The sequence below is a fragment of the Boleophthalmus pectinirostris genome, unplaced genomic scaffold (assembly GCF_026225935.1).
Source record: "Boleophthalmus pectinirostris isolate CB_2022bp ecotype Guang Dong unplaced genomic scaffold, ASM2622593v1 HiC_scaffold_7, whole genome shotgun sequence".
Taxonomy (NCBI): Eukaryota; Metazoa; Chordata; class Actinopteri; order Gobiiformes; family Gobiidae; genus Boleophthalmus; species Boleophthalmus pectinirostris.
This window is the reverse complement of record NW_026571473.1, coordinates 9,716,198-9,741,200: the sequence shown is the minus strand read 5'-3', so window position 1 is coordinate 9,741,200 and position 25,003 is coordinate 9,716,198. Positions and strand designations below refer to the sequence as shown.

General features: G+C 41.0%; 1 protein-coding gene across 1 annotated transcript in view; it reads left to right on the top strand.

Moving 5' to 3' along the window:
• The window catches only part of raver2 (ribonucleoprotein, PTB-binding 2), a 249,941-nt gene extending 225,413 nt beyond the window's left edge, over positions 1-24,528 (top strand). Inside the window, 8 exon segments of the mRNA XM_055164999.1 lie at positions 256-364; positions 2,306-2,461; positions 2,948-2,979; positions 8,916-9,023; positions 9,115-9,216; positions 14,869-15,046; positions 15,049-15,086; positions 23,602-24,528. Of these exon segments, the coding sequence (XP_055020974.1) occupies positions 256-364; positions 2,306-2,461; positions 2,948-2,979; positions 8,916-9,023; positions 9,115-9,216; positions 14,869-15,046; positions 15,049-15,086; positions 23,602-23,742 (864 nt within the window). The 3' untranslated portion in view covers positions 23,743-24,528.
• Positions 24,529-25,003: the final 475 nt, after the last annotated feature.

Here is a 25,003-nt window from a genome sequence, read left to right as displayed (position 1 = left end):
AGTGTAGAGACATAATCACTTTTAGCTACTTTTGGGAGCACACGCAAGTCCCAAGTCTTTTTAATGCAGGGCCATGTGTAATTAAGTTGGCACATAGCAGTACCCTGGTTCCCTCAGCTCCTAGTTCATTATATTATAAGAGCATTGCTAAACTTATGTTGCTATGGCGAGAAGTTGCTCGGTGTTATTTGTTCCACTGACAATGTGACTGGACGGTGTCGGTGAGGTGTAACTATGAGTGTTTTCTTTTTGCAGGTGAACAGTGGTCAGAGTTCTTTACTGGGAGATCCACCCAAAGAGGTCCGACTGCCCTCTAATCCTTACCTGAACCTGGCCAGCGTGATGCCCAGTGTTGTCTTGCAAGGTAAGGTTTCCATTTGTGTCAGTAAACAAAAATAAATATGCTCACAAGCCCTTAATCCTCCTCATCCTCTCATCGTCGCATTTACTTTCTTTATTCTCTCATCGTTCCATTCACTTTCCTCATTCTCTCGTCCTTCTCTTTACTCTCCTTGTCATGTCATCGTCCTCTTCACTTTCCTCATCCTCTCATTGTCTCTTTCACTTTCCTCATCCTCTCGTCGTCCCTTTCACATTCATCATCCTCTCGTCATCCTCTTCACTCTTCTCATCATCTCACAGTCCCCTTCACACTCCTTATTCTCTCATCTTCCCTTTCACTTCCGTCATCCTCTCATCGTTGCTTTCACTTTCCGCATTATCTTGTCGTCCTTTTAACTCTCCTCATCCTCTCGGTCATCCCCTTCACTCTCCTCATCCTCTCATTTTATTTTCCACTCTCCTCATCCTCTCATCTTCTCTCATCATCCCCTCACTCTCCTCATCCTCTCATTTTATTTTTCACTCTCCTCATCATCTCATCATCATCCCCTTCACTCTCCTCATCCTCTCATTTTATTTTTCACTCTCCTCATCCTCTCATCATCCCCTTCACTCTCCTCATCCTCTCATTTTATTTTTCACTCTCCTCATCCTCTCATCTTCTCTCATCATCCCCTTCACTCTCCTCATCATCTCATCATCCCCTTCACTCTCCTCATCCTCTCATTTTATTTTTCCACTCTCCTCATCCTCTCATCTTCTCTCATCATCCCCTTCACTCTCCTCATCCTCTCATTTTATTTTTCACTCTCCTCATCATCTCATCATCCCCTTCACTCTCCTCATCCTCTCATTTTATTTTTCACTCTCCTCATCCTCTCATCATCCCCTTCACTCTCCTCATCCTCTCATTTTATTTTCCACTCTCCTCATCCTCTCATCTTCTCTCATCATCCCCTTCACTCTCCTCATCATCTCATCATCCCCTTCACTCTCCTCATCCTCTCATTTTATTTTTCACTCTCCTCATCCTCTCATCATCCCCTTCACTCTCCTCATCCTCTCATTTTATTTTCCACTCTCCTCATCCTCTCATCTTCTCTCATCATCCCCTTCACTCTCCTCATCATCTCGTTTTCTCCTTCACTTTCCTCATTCTCTTGTCATTTTTTTCACTCTTCTCATTCTCTACTCTTTTCATTCGCTTTCCTCATTATCTCATTGTCCACTCTGCTCATCAGCTCATTGTCTCCTTCACTTTCCTCATCCTCTCATCGTCCCTTTCACTTTACCCATCCTCTCGTTGTTCCTTCGCTCTCCTCGTCCTCTCATCTTCTCTCATCCTCCGCTTCACTCTCCTCATCCTCTCAGTTTTCCCTTCTCGCCTCATCATCTTGTCATCCCTTTCACTTTCCTCATCCTCTCATTGACCCTTTCACTTTCCTCATTCTCTCGTTGTTCCCTTCACACTCCTCATCCTCTCATCGTCCCTTTCACTTTCCTCAGCCTTTCATCAGCCCCTTCACTATCTCCTCATCCTCTCATCATCCCTTTCACTTTCCTCATTCTTTCATTGTCCCCTTCACGCTTCTCACCCTCTCATCGTTCCCTTCTCTCTCCTCAACCTCTCAATTTTACAATTCAATTATTTTTATTATTATTTATTTACAAAGTGGAGGTGATAGGAACAGATACTGAAAAATAAACACAGCCTTTCCATGAATGCATTGTTAGTTATAGCAGAAGGAAACTGGCACTTCCTACACACTTATTCTGTAATTTCTGTTATTTTTTAAAATATATACCAAGTTGTATAATGTATTGTGACAGTGTTTCAGGGTGTTTCTATTATTAAGTTGGTTTAGGTTAATATTGTGATTTAAAATGAACAAAGTGTGAAATAATAATCTTGATAGTCTTTGCAGTGAGTTCAGTCTATAATCTTGTCCTCTTGTTTGCACAGGGTCTATGGGGGCCAAGGCGCAGGGCGGGGCGGCAGGTGCAGCCGTGTACACCGGCCCCGTTGCTCCTGTCGCACCAGTCGCCTCTCAGACCTCCAGCTCCTTCTCCCACAGCGCGGCCACCACCAGCGCCCACCTACACACAGGCATACACACAGGTATACACACAGGTATACACACAGGCATACACACAGGTATACACACAGGCATACACACAGGTATACACACAGGTATACACACAGGTATACACACAGGTATACACACAGGTATACACACAGGTATACACACAGGTATACACACAGGTATACACACATATACACACAGGTATACACACAGGTATACACACAGGTATACACACAGGTATACACACAGGCATACACACAGGTATACACACAGGTATATACACACAGGCATATACACACAGGCATACACACATACACACAGGTATACACACAGGTATACACACATACACACAGGCATACACACAGGCATACACACAGGCATACACACAGGTATACACACAGGCATACACACAGGTATACACACAGGCATACACACAGGTATACACACAGGTATACACACAGGCATACACACAGGCATACACACAGGTATACACACAGGCATACACACAGGTATACACACAGGCATACACACATACACACAGGCATACACACAGGTATACACACAGGTATACACACAGGTATACACACAGGCATACACACAGGTATACACACAGGTATACACACAGGCATACACACATATACACACACACAGGTATACACACATACACACAGGCATACACACAGGTATACACACAGGTATACACACAGGTATACACACAGGTATACACACACTGCTCTCTGTGTGCTCATCTTTCTATGTTACATTTGCAGCTGATTGTTTTTTAGACCAAGGGAATATTAAAGGGCTCTGATCTATGTTATAATGTTGTTTCCTAGTCACAAACAGACCTGGAGTTGTTTTTTTTATTTCATTTACACATTCTACCTTGTGATGTCATGTGATAATAATGGGGTAGGACTCCATAAGTTTTTTAAAATTCATCCTAGTCTTTTTGAGCACCAGGTCCCAAATATGTCATGTCCATATCATTATTTTTGTTGTTGTTTTTGAATCTTGTTGTACCTGGCTCAAACAAATAAATAAATGAAATGAAATAATACAAGAATTTTAGTCCTGGAATTTCCCATTTCTACAGAACTAAAGGTAAAATGCAGCTGTTAACTTGAAAACTACTTCTACATGACATCACAAAGTGGCAGAGGTGGGACCAAGTTGTTGTTTTGCAAGCCTCAAGTAAGTCTCAAGTCCGAGTCAAGTCCCAAGTCAAATACAGGCAAGTCCAAGTTGAGTCTTAAGTCACTGGTCCATAAGTCCAAGTCAAGTCCAAGTCGTCTGCTTTGAGCTTCAAGTCATTTCAAGTGTTACGTACCAAACATAACTTAAATTTGTGCAGTTTTTATGACTTGTAAGATAAATTGCTCTATAAAAATCATAGTATATTTATATATGAGTATTTATAGAATATGTAAGAGTTCCAGAAATGTTATTTTTTCCTTTTAAAATGTCTTGACAAGATCTTAGTGTGAATCATTACAGTCAGAATAGAAAGAATTCAGATTTAAAAGTGGTTCTCGAGTCACGGGCTTCAAGTCTGAGTCAAGTCCCAAGTCACTGACCTTCAAGTCCAAGTCGAGTCCCAAGTCTTAGTCCATTTTATCAAGTCAAAGTCTCAAGTCCTAAAAATTGTGACTCAAGTCTGATTCGAGTTCAAGTCACAATTTGCACGTCCCCACTTCTGCAAGGTGGAACAGAGCGATTGACTCAGACGGATGTGAATAAAACAAAACACAACTCCAGGTATGTTTTTGATGAGGTAACAGCGTTATGACCTGACTTAAAGCTCACAAGAGACAATTTTGTGTAATAAAAGACCTTTAAGTGGAAATCCCGTTAGTTTCAATAGAGAATTTGAGAAAAGTTTTGACGTTATAATATGATATAAAGTAGGTTGATTTGTGTAAAATGGTCAACGTTCACGTGCACCAACAAGTCAACACTGCACCGATTCTCTGTGAGGCTTTAAAGCAGCTTTGCAATCTGTATAGAACTCATTTGCTTATTTGTCAAAGACTGGCAGTCCCATGCTAAATAATACATCTCAAATGATGATGGCATCGCCCACGGCAACTTCTGGAGTACGGTGGGATAATGTTGTGTAGAATATTCAGAATATTCCATCCAAAACTGGGTCAAGACAAAAAGTAAGCCTTGTAAATCCAGACTGAAATCCTCATACAGAGCCGTCCGGTCAGGTTGGTTTATTTCAGTGACACACGGGAAACGGACAAGAACACTGCTCGTTTAACATTGTAAAATATCATTGATTTTGCAGATGGACACTATGCTTTTCAGTGTATTTTATTTCTCTTTTTTTAGTTATAAGATACGGAAGGACCATTAATTTCTCTGATTAATTAATCCGGTATCAATCAGGCCCGTCTGAGTTCTCAAGTGTTATTAAAGGTGCTGTACCGGATTGTGAAAACAGAACTAGATCATTTTAAAGAGTTTGCAGTGGCCCAAAGTTATTCCTCACTAATTTTCTGCATTTTGAACATCGTAATTCTTCACTGTGATGAAGGCTTTGAGACCAGAGCAGAGTTTTGCGGTGAAAGTAAAGCTGGGGTAAGACTTTAAGGAACATGGAACAAAATATAAAATAAAATGCATATATATAGATTAACAAAATGATAAATTGTGATCTATGTGTGCGCTTATCATTCTAAATACAGATATACTCGTCTTCTGTGGCGTCTCATAAAAGTGTTAAAAGCTGTGACAGGGAGTTGGAGCGGCGGACGGAGAGATAGATTCATAATGAGACAATGGAGCGGTGAGAGAAGGAGCTGAAACTGCACCAAACAGACGAGTGGAGATATTTGGACAGACACCAGCCACATTTGGCAAAGACGAGAGAATACGTCTCTCCGTCCTCATCTCCTTCCTCTTCTCCTTCCTCATCTCCTTCCTGTTCTCTCTCCTCCTCTCCTTTCTCCTCACCCTACTCTTTTTCTCATCCTTCTTCCTCTTCTCTCTCCTTTTTTCTCCTCTCCTTCTTCCTCTCCCTCCTCCTCTTCTCCTCCCGTCCTTCTTCCACTCCCTCCTACTCTCCTTCCTTTTTCCTCCTCTCTTTTCTCCTCCTGTCCTTTTTCCTCACCCTCCTTTTTCTTCATCTCCTTCCTCCTTTCCCTCCTCTCCTTTCTCCTCTCTTTCCTCCTCTCCCTCTTCCTCCTCTTCTTCTTCTTCCTCTCCCTTCTCCTCTTCGTTCTCCTCTCCCTCCTCCTCTCCTTCCGCTTCTCCCTCCTCCTCTCTTTACTCCTGTCCTTTCTCCTCTCCCTATTCCTTTACCTCCTCGTTTCCCTCTTCCTCTCCCTCCTCTTCTCCTTCCTCCTCTCCCTCTTCTGAGAGAGTGGAGGCAGATGAGGAGGACCTCTTCTGCCTCCTCTCCTTCCTTCTCTCCCTCTTTTTTCTCCTCTCTTTTCTCCTCTCCCTCCTATTTCCTCCTCTCCTTTTGCTTCTCCTTCTGCCTTTTCTTCCTCCTTTCCTTCCTCTTCTCCCTCCTTCTCTCCTTCCTAATCTCCCTCCTTTTTCCTCCTCCCCTTCCATCTCTTCTCCCTCCTTTCCTTCTTCCTCTCCTCATCTTTCTCCTCCTGTCCTTCCTCCTTTCCCTTGTTCTTTCCTTCGATCGCTGCGCTCCAGAAAACTGCTTCCTTTTTGTCTGTAGAGAGAAAACTAACTAATACTTAAGTTATTGTAATTTTAAGTATATTTTTATAATAACCGTGTACTTTTTTGAGTAGATTTTTGTATTAATTGTACTTTGTTTGAGTAGAGTTTTAAACCTGTACTTGTATTTGTAACTGAGTATAATTCTAGGTTGAGTAAAATGTCTTAACGCTACTAAAATTGGTTGATTCAGTCTAAAAATATTACTATAATTGTGTTAAAAAGCAGTAAATAAGTAGCATTTTTCATGTGTACTTTTTACTTTTACTTAAATATCCTGAACCTTTTTTTTTAAAACATATTTGCACAAATTTAGTCTTACTCCAGTACAGATATTTTAGGCTAGAAGCTTCTATTAAGGTCAAAATCTGATACAGCGCCTTTAAGTCTGGCTGCAGACTTGTAACCGAGTGCATTATCGACCTTCCAAATGTACTTTTACTTTCTTTTTCCTTTTTTCTTGTCTTCTTTTGGTGGCATTTCTCTTCCGTTTGAGTCATGTTGGGCTCCACACAGCAGTAAGTGCCATCTCTGAAACTGCAGCAGGATCCAAACCCAATTCTAAATGTTAATTGCAATCTAATGCTCCCAAACAAATGAGTCATGATTAGATAAGCAATAAAACAGCCAGTTTAATTTGTGGAGAAACAGAAGAATGGGAAAGGAGAGCTGTCAGCACAAACAAAGTCCCATGCAAACAAGTGGAGAGCAGGTTCAAAGGGGGAAGGACGGAGCCATGTTTTCATTAGAAGGGAGTTGTGCAGATTTGTGTCTCCTTGGGCCTTCTATTAGTCTGGAGCTGTCTCTTTTCAAGGGTTTCACCTTCCTGTTAACATTTCGAGGACTTTTTCCAGTCAGAGATATAATATTTTGTTTTAAATTGTTAATCTCTATGACAGCTGTCGTAATTTCTCATCATTCTGAAACTCACGGGTGGATAGTGTTCAAAATTCACAAATGGGAGATGTTGAAAAATGTGATTTTAGTACAGGGTGCACTACTAAGGCCCCGTCCACACTAGTATGTATTCGAGCTGTTTTCGTTGTGGATGCAGTGTTTGTCCACACTAATCCGACTGAAAGAGAAGGAATGATCTGGTGCCGCCAGCTCCCACAAATTCATCTGAGTACGACTCTGATCCAGCACCGTGTGGACGCCTGAAAACACTGATATGCTGATGTAGTTCTATGCACCGCACAGTAGGCTAATTCAACGCCAAAAAGCTAAGAAGCTAGAATATATGTCCATTCATATACACTGTCTATGTCAGGGGTGTCAAACTCATTTTGGTCCGGGGGCCGTATCCAACCTACTTTGATCCCAAAGGGGCCGGATCAGAAAACTCATGGCATATAAACCCCAAAAATAGTAATAAGTTCAAATATTTGTGCAGAGAAACACAAATCTATTACAGAAATGTATTTTAACTGATGAACTCTTTCTTTTACTTATGAACAACCTAATTTCAACACAAAGTTTTAACATTAACTTGTTTTAGGAATAAGTCCATTTTGAAAATCCTGCACTCGCTCCACTTTTCTCATTTTTGACATTTTTTTGATGAGGGTGTCATGGTCAACAGTCAAAACGATCGTCCTTTAAGAGCATTTGGAAAGAGACAAGTCTTCATTTGTGCTGCTCTGGTGGGAGGGGCCACGCACAGAGATGCTGGAGACGCTGCTATGCTAAGCGTCGCAGAAAATTTACAAGATTTAAATAGAAAATATAATTAAAATATTTTAGTAGAAAATCAGCCAAGGGCCAGATTGAAGGTCTTGGAGGGCCAGATCCAGCCCCCGGGCCGTATGTTTAACACCCCTGGTCTATGCGTATGACATGAATTATCTCTTTTAATGCAATAGAACAACAGAACAGACTCACCATCAGCAGAACATCCCTCTGTCACAGAAAGAACACTCATATTCCACTGAGTTGTGTCCTTTAGTCTGACAGAAGCTGAACCACATCAGCGACACAATAGTTTTTTACAAATTAGCCATGTGGTTTTAAGTTTTGTTTCATTATTCCATTTTAGTGTCAAACAAAAAAACAGATTTCAACCTCTATTTACAATATTTAATTTAAAGTTTAAAGTCTTAGTGACTATTCATTTTCATATTTTATTCTTTCTGGTTTTTTACCCCAGAAGTTCTGTTGCTCAACCATGGATCTATAATAAAAAACTATTTTTTATTATAGTTCTGTGGTGTCAACTGAACAAAGTCATTGTAAATGTGTCACTTTGATGCCAAACTTTGTGCACTAATAAATGGATAAAGGTTTATGTTTTATAGGTATCTACCTGGTCCCCATCTAAGGCTTTATATGCTCAGTTTCTTGTGCCCGCAAAAATGAGGAGCTATTCACCTTTTTCTTTTTGTAAAAGTAGCTCACTGGGAAAAAAAGGTTGGAGACCCCTGAGTTTATTTTAATTTAATGACAGAATTATTTAATATTTTATATAACACAAATACAATCCCACTGACAGCAAAAATTTGCACTTTTCCATGTATTGTGCTACTTTGTTTGCCAATTTTACACAACTTTTCAGATGTGGTGGGTCAGGAAGTAAGCAAGAATAGAGTAGTTTAGCCCTTTACCAAGTGCTCTTTTTGACTTTTACTAGTTTTATAAATGAACACTAGTAGAGTTAATAGATATCTAGTTTAAATTTACATTGTACTACTTGTATTTTTTGTATTGAATGTATTTTATGCACAGTGCACACTTTGTTTACAGTTTTGTTCATGAACTGTGCTATAAATAAAATCTTTCCCTTTTTTTTTCTTTTGTTTCTCACAGGAAGCCATGCAGCAGTGGTACCAGCACTACCAGGCTGCGGCCCAGGCTCACACCTACAACACTGCCCCTCCGGACGCCACGGCGACAGACTACAAGGACCACACACAGGTTCCACGTTTGAGCTTTACCTCAACGCCACCAAACCTATGACTTCATGTTCCAAATGATACATGACGTGTTCTTTCTTTTTTTGTCCCAGGCTCCTCCGGTGTCTTCCTATGCTGACTATAATTCCTACATGCAGGCGGTGACTCAGTACTACTCCCAGCCTGCTACTGCCACACAGGCCTATGCCACCAAGGTACGGCTCACGAGGACCACTGGCCTTTAATAAAACTTCCTCCGAGTGACATTCAAAAGAAGGTGCAGGTTAAGTTACTTCAACAGGCAACCTTTAATCTCTGCAGCTGCCAAAGGTTATGTCCGAGATTACATTTCAAATATATTTTCTTACGCTGGGCTGTATAGCACTATTAAATGTGCACTGTGAAACCTTTCTGCTACAGCGTCTGCCCCCTGCTTCTCCGCGGTCGTGTTATTGTTTGGCTCGGAATGCTCCACACTATGGCATTAAGGTGATCTGACACACACGGTGACACGCTTAGAAGGTTAAAATGCAGGTCAAATCTTTTAGAGGTGACCCAGCTCACAGTAGGAGTGCATGTTTTTCATGGTATTTTGGAGCAATAAAAACACCAGTGATTGGAAAAATGGAAGATAAATAAGTTATAAAATACTGTGGAACATTTCTGGCAAAGCAACAGACAAGCACCAGAAAAGTTACATTTTTAAAAGTGATAACACACTCTTTTAGACAATAGTGCAATGTTAAACTCCAAATAATAGTAGTTTATTTCATACTAATTGTTTAAATTACAAAAAAAAAAAAAGCAGTCCAAATAGCTCACTTAGTCGTTTGTAGAGAACATATGAATGCACTTTTTTGCCAATTAAAGATACTGAAATTTGAGGACATCTAAAATTTAAAACTTTAAACTTTAAATTCAAATACAACCTGAGATGTCAAATGAATTTAAAAAAAAGCAATTCTCTCAAACCACTCTCAAAAGCTTGTGCCTTACCAGACATGGAGTAGACTTATGGAAGAGCTTCGATGACCAAAGACTGTACTAACTTGGTGCACTTCAAAAAACAATATAAAAATCAAATCTTACAGAATCCCCAGAAGACTAGATCTACTGTCTTCACTAGTAAACCATGACTACTTTTCTTAAAAAACTTTTTTTTTAACATTAATACAAACGATCCTTACATTTTTTCAAGACAAGAACTAAGAAAAAAAATGATTGTATTTCTGTTCAAAGGATGAGTATATGGAACAACCTGAGTGATGATTAAAAAAAATATATAAAAAAAAAGGGCCCCCGTCTACACCGGTACGTATTCCAATCGTTTTCGTTGTGGATACAGTGTTCGTTCACACTAATCCGATTGAAAACGGCTCCAGAGATGGAACAATCTGGTGCCGCCAACTCCCACGAATTCATCTGAGTACGAATCTGATCTGGCACTGTGTGGACGCCTCAAAACACTGATACACTGACGTAGGTCTATGCACCACGACGTTGCTAATTCACCGCCAAAACGCTAAGAAGCTAGAATATATTCATATATATGGTCTAAGAATCATAAGAGAAAGTAAAATGTAAACTTGCTGTTCATATGCTGCTTTTCTTTCTTGGAATTCTGTCATTATTTAATCGAGTTAGGCGTTATAAGTACTTTTTACTTCAGCCTTAACACTTTCAGTCATGATCCATGGGGTCGTAGTCTATTGTTTTGTTTTGTTTTGTTTTGTTTTGTTTTGTAGTGCTGCAAAATGACCAAATAAAACTACTACTACTACTACTACTACTACTAACTACTACTACTACTACTACTACTACTACTACTTCTGATATAGCTCAAAATCATTATAAACAATGTCCAACTTTGCAGAACACATGTGATTTCTTTCTGAACAATTAATACTGATTCTTTTGCTCAAATGAGATTGAATAGTTATTAAAATAGTAATTGTATCTATTATTATTATTATTATTTTATTTATTTATTTATTTATTTATTTATTTATTGATAACCGTATAGGCCTCCTCTCACATTCCAAATCTGCCAGAGTTTATGAGAAAGTCGTGACCTCAAGTGCACTGTCTTATACATAAATCTATAGCATTATAAACCTTAGTCAAGCATAACAAATGAGTTACGCTGAAAGCAATTAATGTCATTACTAACGATGAGATATGTGAGACCTAAAGCTGTTAAAACGAAACCACTTCCTGTGTTTTGACCGCAGTGTGAAGTATATGAGCGCCGTACTGGTATTTATTTGAGGATGTGACCTAAGACACTGATACTGGGTTTAGAGGGGGCGCGTCTCTCCACACCCAGCAGCTGATATCATCTCCACATACCTCAGGCCTGGCACACTACTACTTATCCCCGGACGGCAAGGGTACTTGTTAATAGCAGTACATTTGTCATTATCATCAAGATCATTATAGTAGGTACATTTTAAATTTACTGGTAGACCACTTCCACTTATCACTCAATGTCTTTGTGCTGAAAGAAAAGGGTAGTATTTAGGGGTGTAACAATATCCAAGTGTCATGATACAAAATCGTCACACGAATGAACCTCACGCTACAATATTTATTGCGATTTCATGGGAAAGCTCACGATTAGGGATGTAACAATATCGAAATCTCTCGGTACGATATTTTCATGATATACATCGCACGGCAGAGGTGGGTTGCAAGTTTGAGTCAGACTTGAGTCACAATTTTTAGGACTTGAGACTTGACTTGATAAAATGGACTAAGGCTTGGGACTTGACTTGGACTTGAAGGTCAATGACTTGGGACTTGACTCGGACTTGAGGCCTGTAACTTAAGAAAACTTGATGCTTCTCCTAAAAATATAAGTTTTTAGAAAATACTTTTCTATGCTGAATTTTACAGGAAAAAACTGGAGTCACTTGTAACTTGTACTTGTAATGGATGTAACTGAAGTACTGTGAGATGGTATCCTCAAACGTACTGCAGTAATATACAGAACAATACAGTACAATACAGTAAAACAAGGAACTACAAAAAACATGATTCTTCCATTTCAGTGCAGAATACATGACAAAATAAATGTTATTAAGCACTTTTAAATCTGAATTCTTTCTATTGTGACCGAAATGATTCATACTTAGATCTTGTCAAGACATTTAAAAAGAAAAAATTTGCATTTCTACAACTCTTATGTAAATACTCATATATAAATATACCATGACATTTATGTACAATTTAGTTTAAAATTCATATAAATTGCAAAAATCCGGTATTTTGGTTTAAAGACTTGAAATGACTTGAAGCTCAAAGCAGATGACTTGGACTTGACTTGGACATATGGGCCAGTGACTCGACACTCAACTTGGACTTGCCTGTATTTAACTTATATTTGGACTTGACTTGGACTTGAGGTCAAAGACTTGAGACTTGCAAAACAACGACTTGGTCCCACCTCTGTCTCACAGTACAATATTTATTGCACTATTTTGTGGAGGTTAACAAAACTGTTAATACGCTACTTTTTCCTCTTAAAATGCCTTGACAAGACTTAATCCAAAGAACTAAGACTTAAAAGTGTTTAGAACTGTTACACTCTACACTGAAATGGAGCAAAGGATCATGGTCTTTGTAGTTCTCTGTCTTTTTTTTAGCTATTGCTGCACCATAACTCTTTACTTAAGCACAGAGACTTAATAATTCGATATATTGTGATGGTCCACGATGCTATTGTTAGAACTTTGACGATACGATATCACAATATTTCAGTTATTGTTACATCCTAGTAGTAGATGATAGTGGCCCATTTTGATAATAATATATCAAATCAAAGTTCAGGTTTTCACTGGAATCAGAAAAAGCTTTTTAAACCCACATGTCTTTCTCATCCCAACCAGCTTCATAACTGTGAATGAAGTGGGCAGTGTGAAGACTTGAGCAGTTTACCCTCTGGTCAGTGGGAGTCTTGAACATGCACATCTGGCTCATAACCAACACAGGTGGAAGCAGCTGCTGGTGACATTTTCTATGCACCGTAATCAGGGATGAAATTATTAGTTGAAAAATACAAGCACTAATGTTGGACATAGACTGTGCGATATTTTCGATCGCTTCTCTCAGCCCCAGCTCAAAGTGTATGAACAAATCGCAGGGTTTAAAAGTTCACAGCTAATGTTTCATGTTCTCACACTATACAAACTATTGATTGATTGATTGATTTCGGTCATATTTAACATACATAGACCGAAAAGGTGTAGGCTGAAACTTGAGCTTATTCTTCCTTTACCCTTTATTCCTTTGTCAGAGCGTCATACTGACACCACTTCATTCATAAATACAGCAAGAGGAAACAAACAAATCAGTAACAGTACAACACAATACCGTATTTTCTGGGCTATAGGTGCGCTCTTAACCCTCTAATCCCATCAAAAAACGTCCGTGCGCCTTGCAATCCAGAGCGCCCTATACATGAATCCACTCAGGTGTCCCAGCACGACTTCAGTAAACTACAAAGCCGCACCACCCGCAGAACACGCAAACACACACAGAGCAGACAGCGACCGCACAGAGAAAAACACACTCATCACTCCACGCCGACGAGGAACGGAACGGAGGAACGAACCGAAAAAGTCCAATGTGCCACTCTGAGCCACAACTGAACAACTGAGTCACTGCGAACACGCCGACAATCCGTTGGTCCCAGACAGCACCCTCCCTACACGCCACAACTGAACAAAGCCCAGAGTCACCGTCAACGCGCCAAACAAAGTCCCACTGACCCATCCAACTGTTGTGTTTTGTTTAAAGTCCGGTGTGGTTTATCTGTGAAAAAAGTTTGAAAATAGACCATTTAATGACAGTGAGTCTAATAGCCCGGAAAATACGGTACTGTAGCACAAACTAAGTATCATCATTCATGTACCTGCCCAGAATTAAACCTTTAAACTTCTTTATACAATAGAAGAGTGTGGTGCACAGTTTTAGGTTTTCTGTACAATTGTTCCAGAGCTCCAACCCTTTAACAGATTTGCAAAATTTCATAATGTTTGTTCTGATTTTCTTTTTGATAAACGTGGTCATACCTCTGAGCTCATATTGGATATTTCGGATTTTTAACATATTCTGTAGTGATTTTGACAAGAGATTATTGTTTACTTTGAACATGATTTTCTAAGTGTAAAGGTCGACTAAATCGTAAAATTTCAGACTACTTCAACAGTGCGAAACCCTTACAATAGGTGACTAGATTTCAAACAGTTTGATATTCCTGAGACCTACGATTGCCGATCAGGGGCTGGTATGAGGTATTCATCGGTTCTCATTACCCCCTGTATACTACGCGAAGCACGACACACAATTAAGCCAAAACTCGGCCTGATCCCAAAAACAGACTCATGAGTGAAAAATTGGCTCAAAACGGGCCAAAAATCACACAGCATATGCCGTACGGGCTCCAAATGTATTTTGTACAGCCTGAAAAGAGCATTATATCTGAACATTTTATTTGATTTCTTTATACACAGTCCAATATCACAACAGCTGTGCACAAAATTGAAACTTTAAAGGTGGTTTCTGGTGGGCTTGTCAACAGTATGGTATTTAAGTATGGCATCTATCGTATATTTATTCAATTAGAGGTGATTTAATTGCTAAAACTTGCTTGTAAAAGGTGCACTCTGACTATGAGCAAATCTGACCTGTTTCTTTATTGCTGAGTTTATTTGCTGTGGATCATTCTGCGCAAAGAAATAAGATCACATAACAGTAACATGAAGAAGAGCAGGTGGCGCACCCTCACTCAGAAAAGTTACACAGTGCACCTTTATGTATAAACACGCCCTATGCTCTATACAAATGCGTGCTGATCTTTGTTCCAGGAGGTGGACGTGTGCAAACCTCTGGGCGTGTCTCTCCACGCGGTGAGTAACGGCGCCGCCCCTCCCCCCGCCGTGCTCCCTGCCGCCGCGGTGCTGCCGGCGTACAGCACCCTGCCCCTGGTGCCCGGCTTCCTCGGACCCCCCCACCCCGCCGCGGCCCCACCCGCCCCCGTCGCCCACACCACCCCACCGCCCCCGACTGGAGCTCCTACTACTACGTGAGTACGACACAGATACAGGCTACGATAAATGATATTCTCTTAAACGAACAGACAAATGCATTCATCATCTAGAACCAGAGCCACTAAGTACATTTATTCAGAGACAAACAAGCAACACCACAAGTCATATATCATGTATGTGTGTGTTTGAATGTGGGAATGTCTGAAATTGCACGGTTGTTGTAAAAATGTGTTTAAATATTGTGCTTTTAAACTGTTTTGTTGAGAATTAGCACTAGTTTAAGGTGATCAGACATTCCTATTTACCCAGGACAGTCCCAGTTTTGAGCTCTGTGTCCCTTGTCCCAGCAGATTTATCCAAAACCACTGATTCGTCCCAGTTTTTTACAACAAATAACCCAGGTGTCCCTATTTTTCGGTTTTTATTGTGTGTGTAAACAGATATATATGTCATTCAAACAACACATGTACACACACACTTTTTTCATTTTTCTGCAGATAAAACAAAACTGACAAAACGAATTAACAAAAACAAATCCAGTTGTCCCTATTTTTGACCAATCTGATCCCTGCCAACAGTAAAGAGAGAAATACATTGTCATTTTTTTAGGTAAAATACAGAAAAGCTGCTTAAAAATGACCAAAACACAAAGAACATAAGACTATATTTTCCTTAATCACGCACTCGTTTCACAATTTTTTTTTCTGTTACCAAATGTTTATTAGTTTTTAATATAACAAACAAACAATACACAAACCAACATAACAGGTCCAGGACAAATTTAAATATATGAAAGATTAGTGCTCATCAATATCTACGAAATTAAACTTAGACAAACTTAAAACAACAATATCACTTAGCCGCTCAGTGGTCTAATATATACCTCATAACAAGGAGGTTTTAAGATCAGATATTGTTTGGCTCCAGAACTGAATAGTTTTTTCTTTTGCATTATGGATACGCGCTGTGGACAATTCTGAATAAACAATGTCCATAAATGAAAGTACCCATTGGCGATGTGATAAAGAATGAGGGGGTTTCCATCTAACGGCAACCATTTTTTTAGCAGCTGTAAGGCCCGCCAAAAAAAACTTTTCTTGCTCTTTACTCAAGCCAAGCAGAGACATATCATTAAGAATCAAACCCAAGATGAACAGGGAATATTGGTAGATAGTAGAAGAGACAGACTATTGCTTATCACCTTCCAAAAGTAAAAAACACCTGGGCACTCCCATACCATGTGGAAATAGGTACCTAATGAATTTGTATGGCAAAGAGTACAATTTGGGTCAGTTCCTCGTTTCACAATTTTATTATTACCAACCAACCCACACCTAGTCAGGCTGGTGCCACCTAGTGCCTCCCCTCAGTTTCATTTCTCTCAAGAGACTAGGTCAGGAATCGGAATACACTAAACAGTTTGTAAGAACCTCGGAAGTTGTAGACCACGCACCGGCCAATCAGTAAAGCTCTGTGAAACCATGACGTCAAACTCAAGCGTCTGTCTGAGTCCCTTTTGTGGTACAGCGCAACAGTAAACAAAGTAGTCGAGATGGATGCAGATAAAGTCATACATTCTGTGTTGGCAACGATTCCTGAGATTGAGGATTTAAAGCTGGAACAAAGAGAAATTTTGGTCAATTTTATCAAGGGGAAAGACGTTATTGTCCTTCTTCCTACGGGATTTGGTGCATTACATGGGCGGCAGTAGCTCAGTTGGTGGAGCATTCGCCCACTGATCTAAAGGTTGGGGGTTTGAATCCAGCTCTCAACATAAACATCACAGGTTGAGTGGTCAGATCCACTAACCCACAGGTTGGCTGGTGTGATTCCAGCTCCCACAGATGAATGCTGTTGTTGTGTCCTAGGGCAAGACACTTAGCCCACCTTGTGAATGTGTGTGTGAATGGGTGAGTAGAAAATGTGACCATTTACATGTGTCATGACCAAATAGCAGTGATTGGTTAAATAAAAAAAGCACCTGCCTACTGTTGAGTGAACAAATCCTAATGCTGCAAGGTCAGACAGTTTCCACAAAGTGAAACTGGCTGATGAATCAGGCTAAGACAAACCAGTGATGTCCCAGTATTTTATTTTCAAAATCTACACTAGCTACACACTCTATATGCATGCTCTGCCTGTGATTATGTATGACTGCACTGTCCCTGTCAAATAAATAAAAAAAACATAAATAAAAAGTCACTGCACTGATTGCACCACACCGTATACTGGATATAAAAATGCAGTGAGCCTCTTCATCTGGTCTTAAAATGTTTATATTGTCCCGCTCTACATGATTTTAGGGTTTTAATTTCACTAGTTTGCCCATAAAAAAAAAAAAAAAATCCTAAAATGGAACCATCGTGAGCTTCATCTGACTGGAGCGTGATGCTGCGGATGACGTCACACTCCCTTAGTCCACTTCTTTATACACTCTGTGCTCCACACTGAAGGCGCCACACTGAAGGCATCACACTGAGCCACTGCTGTGTTATGGGTTCTATTTTAAACTAGTGTAACATTCAGATAAGAACAGTTTGTGAAGTGTGCTTTCAGCTAACTTAATTTCCTTTCCAATTCCTTGTTACAGCTAAGGCTCTCGACTTTATTCTTGTACATTAGTAAGTTGTTTTTCAATCATAGTCTATATTTAGTAATAAAATCTGATCACTTCATTCTGTCTTTATCTAATTGTAAAACATTTTATTGACCACGAAAGAAAACAATACAGAGCTATAATACAGAATTTTTTAAGAATCTCTTTGTTGATATGGAGATTTGCATAATATATTGTTTAGAATTAAAACCATTAAAGGTCTTATATTACACAAAACTGACTCTTGTGAGCTTTAAGTCATGTTAGAATATTGTTTCCTTCTCAAAAACAGACCTGGAGTTGTGTTTTGTTTCATTCACACATGTTTGAGTAATCCTTTATTATTAGTCTGTCTACATCCTCCAAAGCTTAAAATGCACTGTTCCACCTTGTGATGTCATGTGACAGATATGAAGTAACAACCACCTTTTGTTCAGTAGACATTGGCAATTCCAAGACTAAGGCTAAGTTTATATGACGTTGGTCTGAACAGAAGACGCAAAAGTGGCGTCGCGTCTTCACTTTTTATTCCGCTTTTAGACGAGTGTTTTCGGGAGGAAATGTACGTGAATACGGTGACGCAAAGTGTGTGAAATTCAATTGAATATGCTTGTAATTAAAGTGGCAATGGCAACTTTGGACATATGGAAGTTTTCACGCCACACATTTCCACAAAGTTGTTCCACCATCGACTGGTTCTCCAGGTCTCGTCCATAACCGCTGGGCTCACCTGCGACGAACTGGTGCATCCACAATTTGACAGAAGTGATTGCAGATTCTTCTCTTTTCAGTAATAGTGTCTCTGCAGATTCTGTACATTTGTTGGAATGTCTCTTGTAAGTTTAATAGAGCAGCTTGAAGGTCCTGTGATAGAAATTTTGATTGTGGAAAGATTTCTCTCAATCTGTCTTTGTGTAAATGAATGTGATTTCTACCTGAAACCCAGACCAGTCATTAACATGTGTAAAGGTTCATCAGGCACAACTGTCTCCGCCTTCAGGAAGCCTTTTGTTATCATCAACTGTATGTTCATTTAGCACCAGCCTCTGAAACCAAAGTCACTCTGCTTTGATATGTATGTAACTTGTATTTCTGTATAAATACTCAGAGCTCAAATGCTCGGGAGATGTGGTGGGAGATGTAGTAGGAACATACTGCCGGTGGGGAGAGGCTGTCCTAGGCCCTGTCCATATCTGCTGTAACAAGAATAAACCTTGGTCTATATTCCAAAAACTCATCGGGCTTTGCAAATGGATTCATTATTTATCTTCAAGAGATATATTATTTTTGCCACGACAGTCAAACACATGGAAATGATCCGACATGGTTGTTTCTGTGTTCTGTATGTCTGTGACGTAAACGTGTATGCGACGTGAGTAGATCTGAACAGAGTTTTGCGTCTTGGGCAGTGTAGACAGAAACGCTATGGCGGAGCGTATTCAACTTTTCTGCTCTGGAGGGTGGTTTCAGATTTTTGCGTTTTTAAGCCCCAAAAACGCCATCACCGTCTAAACGAAAGGCACTTCCGATAAAATATTTCGTCGTTTTTACGTGTAAACAGGCTTTTAAATGATCCACATGATTCTAGTGAAGGTGTGTGGAGTTTAAAAACACAGTGGAGCACTTCCTTTATTAGCACATGACATCACAAGGTGTCACAGAGTGTTTTCGGGTAGATGTGTGAATGAAACAAAACACAACTCCTGGTATTTTTTGGACGAGGAATCAACATTTCACATTTTATGGTTCATTAAATACTGATTACACAAAGCAAATTAAAGCAAATGTGCAGTTTAAAGAGACAATGCGAAACTTTTCTGGTGGTAGTTTGCATTCTGCTTGTCTCCAGAGATGTTATCGCTTTGCCTGGAATGTTCCACACTATGACATTAAACTGATCAGAGCAAGTGAAGTAATAATCAGGTCAGATCTCTGTAGAGGCAAGCCCGCTCACTGAAAGAATTGTTTTTTTTGTTTGTTTGTTTGTTTGTTTTGAGCTATAAAAACACGTGTACTGAAATAAACCAGGCAAAACAAACACATCACCATGGAGACAAGCAGATGGCGGACTCTCTACCGTAAAGTTACACAGCGCGTCTTTAAAAAGCTAGAAAAGGGAGCGATTTGAAGAATAAAAAGAATAATTCCTGATCTTGTCTTCTTGAGATGTTATCTACAAAATGAAATGACACACCTCGCCGCCCCAGACACGCAGCAGCTTTTAATGAACGGGGCATATTTTATCATATTTTAGTCAGATTTCTGTGAACATTTTTTATCTTTTCATTTTAATTTGTTTCCGCGGTGATCATTTCAAACCCGAGCGTAACGCCACTCCGCTGTGCCCCGAGTTTGGCTTTAAAAACACCACTCTCTCGCTTTGTCATTGATCACTGAGCTCTATCCGTTTATTCAGCACGTTTCATCCACAGAGCTTTTGTCCACGAGAGAGAGAGAGAGAGAGAGAGAGAGAGAGAGAGAGAGAGAGAGAGAGAGAGAGAGAGAGAGAGGAGAGAGAGAGAGAGAGAGAGAGAGAGAGAGAGAAGAGAGAGGAGAGAGAGAGAGAGAGAGAGAGAGAGAGAGAGAGAGAGAGAGAGAGAGAGAGAGAGAGAGAGAGAGGAGGAGAGAGAGAGAGAGAGAGAGAGAGGAGAGAGAGAGAGAGAGAGAGGAGGAGAGAGGAGAGAGGAGAGAGGAGAGAGAAAGAGAGAGAGAGAAAGGGTGAGAGAGGAGAGAGAAAGAGGGGTGGAGGACAGAGAGAGAGAGAGAGAGAGAGAGAAGGGTGAGAGAGGAGAGAGAAGACGGGTGAGGAGAGAGAGAGAGAGAGAGGAGAAGAGAAGAGGAGGGGGAGAGGAGAGAGAGAGAGAGAGGGAGAAGAGGAGAGAGAGGAGTAGAGGAGAGAAAGAGAGAGAGAGAAGAGAGGAGAAGAGAAGAGAGAGGGAGGAGAGAGAGAGAGAGAGAGAGGGAGGAGGAGAGAAAGAGGGGAAGAGGAGAGAGGAGTAGAGGAGAGAAAGAGAGAGAGAGAAAGGGTGAGAGAGGAGAGAGAAAGAGGGGTAGAGGAGAGAGAGAGAGAGAGAAAGGGTGAGAGGAGAGAGAAAGCGAGAGAGTGGAAGGGGAGAGAGGAGAGAGAAAGAGGGGTGGAGGAGAGAAAGAGAGAGAGAAAGGGCGTGAGAGAAAAGAGAGAGGAAGGGTGAGAGAGGAGAGAGAAAGAGGGTGAGAGGAGAGAGAAAGAGAGAGAGAGGGAAAGGGGATGAGAGGAGAAAGAGAGGAAGGGAAAGAAAGAGGGGTAGAGGAGAGAAAGAGAGAGAGAGAAAGGGTGTGAGAGGAGAGAGAAAGAGGGAGAGAGGAGAGAAAGCGAGAGAGAAAAGGCGAGAGGAGAGAAAGAGAGAGAAAGTGAGAGAGAGGAAAGGCGAGAGAGGAGAGAGAAAAAGGGGTAGAGGGGAGAAAGAGAAAGGGAGACAGGAGAGAAAGCGAGAGAGAGAGAGAGAAAGGGAGAGAGGAGAGAAAGCGAGAGAGAGGAAGGGCGAGAGAGGAGAGAGAAAGAGGGAGAGAGGAGAGAAAGAGGGGGAGAGTGAGAAAGGGAGAGAGAGAGAAAGGGTGTGAGCGGAAAGAGAGAGGAAGGGCGAGAGAGGAGAGAGAAAGAGGGAGAGAGGAGAGAAAGAGGGGGAGAGTGAGAAAGGGAGAGAGAGAGAAAGGGTGTGAGCGGAAAGAGAGAGGAAGGGCGAGAGAGAAGAGAGAAAGCGAGAGAGAAGGAGGGGTAGAGGAGAGAGAAGAGGGATAGAGGAGAGTAGGAGAGAGCGAGAAAGGGCCTGAAAGAAAGAAAGAGGGGTAGAGGAGAGAAAGAAAGAGAGAAAAAAAAGGGTGAGAGCGGAGAGAGAAAGATGGGTAGAGGAGAGAAAGCGAGAGAACGGGCGTGAGAGGAGAGAAAAAGAGGGATAGAGGAGAGAGAGAGAGAGAGAGAGAGAGAGAGAGAAGGGTGCGAGAGGAGAGAGAAAGCGAGAGAGAAGGAGAGGTAGAGGAGAGAGAAAGAGGGATAGAGGAGAGTAGGAGAGAGAGAGAAAGGGCCTGAGAGGAGAGAGAAAGACGGGCAGAGGAGAGAGAAAGAGGGGGAGAGAGAGAAAGAGAGAGAGAGGAAGGACGTGAGAGGAGAGAGAAAGACGGGCAGAGGAGAGAGAGAAAGGGCGAGAGAAAGGGCGAGAGAGGAGAGAGAAAGAGGTGTAGAGGAGAGAGAAAGAGGGATAGAGGAGAGTAGGAGAGAGAGAGGAAGGACGTGAGAGGAGAGAGAAGGAGGGAGAGAGTGATTGAGTGTGTGTATGTGTGTGTGCGTGAGAGAGAGAGAGAGAGAGAGAGAATGAGGGAGATGGAGGAAATATAGAGCGTGTGTGTGGGCGAGAAGAAGAGAGAGGGTGAGGGCGATAGAGAGAGAGAGAGTGTGTGTGTGTGACAGAGGGGAGTAGAGGTGATAACGGAGAGAATAGGGGAGAGAGAGAGAGAGAGAGAGAAAGGATGAGCGGAAAGAGAAGATGAAGAGAGAAAAATAGATTGAAGACAGAGAGAGCGAAGACAGGTAGAAAGAGAAAATGAAGAGAGAAAGCTACAGAGAGAGAGATGGAAAAAGAGGGGTAGAAAGAGAAGGTTGAGACAGACCCAGAGAGAGAGAGAGAGAGAGATGTAAAAAAAAAAGAAAAGAAAAGAAAAGAAATGAAAAAAGGGCAAGGGCGAGACAGTGATGGTGCACAGACACAGGCTTAAGGTCTGTTCACAACCCACTGACACGAGTTTGTTTAGATCAACCCTGTGTCCTTCTCACACAGACTGCACACTGCACACACACACACACACACACACACACACAAAGAGAGAGAAAGAACGAGAGAGACAGAGACGGAGAGAGAGTGGACACAGCTCAAGAGGGTCCATTTGAAGTGCCTCTTGGTTTACAATCTATTTTCAAATGACACATGTAAACTATGGACTCTCTCTCTCTCTCTCTGTGATGTGACTGCTGCTGTAGGTTTCTCTTATTCTCTCTCTCTCTCTTTGTCTTTCCATATCTTTTTTTTTTTTTTTTTTACCTTCTGTCTCTTAGGCAGGTTTCTCTCTTTCTGTGTGTGTGTGTGTATTTATATATATATTTCCCTTTTACATCCTTCTCTCTTTCTCTCTGTCTTTTCTTCTCCTCTCTCTCCTCTGCTGTTCTCTTTGTTACTGTTTGTTGCTGTTCTCTAACCCCTACTCCCCTCTCTCTTTCTCTCTCACACACTCTCTTTATAGTTCCTCCCTCCCTTCCTCCCGCTCTCTTTCTCTCTCTCTGTCTCTCTCTATATGTCTTCTCTCTCCTCTCATGCCCTTTCTCTCTCCCCCTCTTGCTCTCTCCCGTCACACTCTTTCTCTCCCCCCTTTCCCTCTCTCCTCTCACACCCTTTCTCTCTTTCTCTCCTCTCTGCCTCTTTCTCTCTCCCCTCATGCCCTTTCTCTCCCCCCTTTCTCTCTCTCCTCTCACACCCTTTTTCTCTTTCTCTCTTTCTCTCCTCTCCCCCTCTTTCTCTCTCCTCTCATGCCCTTTCTCTCCCCCCTTTCTCTCTCTCCTCTCACACCCTTTCTCTCTCTCCTTCCCCCTCTTTCTCTCTCTTCTCACACGCCTTCTCTCTCCCTCTTTCTCTCTCCCCTCATGCCCTTTCTCTCCCCCCCTTCTCTCTCCTCACACCTTTTCTCTCTCTCTCTCTCTCTCTCTCCCCTCTTCTCTCTCCTCTCACCCCCCTCTCTTTCACCCCCCCCACATACACACAGATACATCTATTCTTTCTCATTCCTCTCTCCCATCCGTCTCTCACCCCTCATCCCTTCTTCTCTCTGACTCCCTCCTCCTCGTCTCTCACCTCCTCCACCTCTCCTCCTCCTCTGTCTTTCATTCACCTCGCCGTTTAGTCTAACTCTCTCTCTCTCTCTTCCCTCAGAACCAGGCCCGCGGGCACAAGCGGGAGTACCCCCAGCTGGCGGTGCCCGAGGTCGCCCCGTCAGAAGGCGCCTACATCGGGCAGCACTCCCAAGGCCTGGGCGGTCAGTACGCCGACTACTTCAAGAGGAAGAGGCTCTAATACGAACCAAACCACCGAGAAGCCTAACGCGTGTCACAGCTCCCCCTAGTGGCCTTTCTCTGGCTGTCATGTTTGCATCCCAACAAGTAGGTGTGTGCGGCGTGGAGAGGTTTGGGTTGCTCATGGCTCACGTGAAACACAAAGCCATAGTGCTCTTTAATATTGGCACTTATGTAAATTGTACGGTGGATCTGTCCTGTTTAAGCCTTAAATCTTGAACTCAAATGTTGTCTTTCAGTCGCCGTTTGAGCTGTTTGATTTTTGTAATGTAATGTAGTGTAAGATATGTTAGAACGCTGTATATCTGTCTGTACATAAGAAGCTGTTCTGTCTCAATGTCCCGTCCGTTTGGCTGCGTTCACACTGCAGAGGAAATCGCAAAATCAGAAACAATACTGACAAAATAGTGGAAATATCTGACTATAAACCAAAATTAAAAGTATTTCAAAATTTTATTCTTGGTTTAACGCAGGGGTTTCGTATTTTTAAATCATGACCATGCAACCAACTCGAGATTCTTATTGCGAAATTAAATCATAATTTTCATAATTTCAGGTTGATTTGTGTTTATCTGTGTAGTATGTTATGTTATATGACCTAGTTGAACTCAAATATTCTGATTTAAATAGAAAAATATATTAAAATACACACTGAAAATACTGTAGAAGGCCACAAAGCATGTTATGTATAGTCAAGTAAATACATATATAATTATACTTCAAAAAAGTACTATTTTCCATTATTCTACTTTTGACATATTTCCAATAAAGTCTGAACTATCCTGAATTAATGTAGAAAAGGTTTGAATGGTTTCTGGAAATGTTTCGACTCCTGAATCCACTTTTTATTTGATGGTACTGGTTTTCAGCGGTGGAGTACAAGTACAAGTACAAGTAAAAGTACAAATAAAGGTGCAAAAGATTACTCAAGTAAAAGAACTAGATGAAAAAATGTACTGAAGTAAAAGTACAGATACAGGCGCAAAAGATTACTTAAGTAAAAGTACTAGATGAAAAAATCTACTTAAGTAAAAGTACAGATACAGGGACAAAGATTACTCAAGTAAAAGTACTAGATGAAAAAATGTACTGAAGTAAAAGTACAGATACAGGCGCAAAAGATTACTTAAGTAAAAGTACTAGATGAAAAAATCTACTTAAGTAAAAGTAAAGATACAAGTGCAAAAGATTACTCGAGTAAAAGCACCACATGAAAAAATCTACTTAAGTAAAAGTACCGGTTTATTGTACTTTAAGAGTAA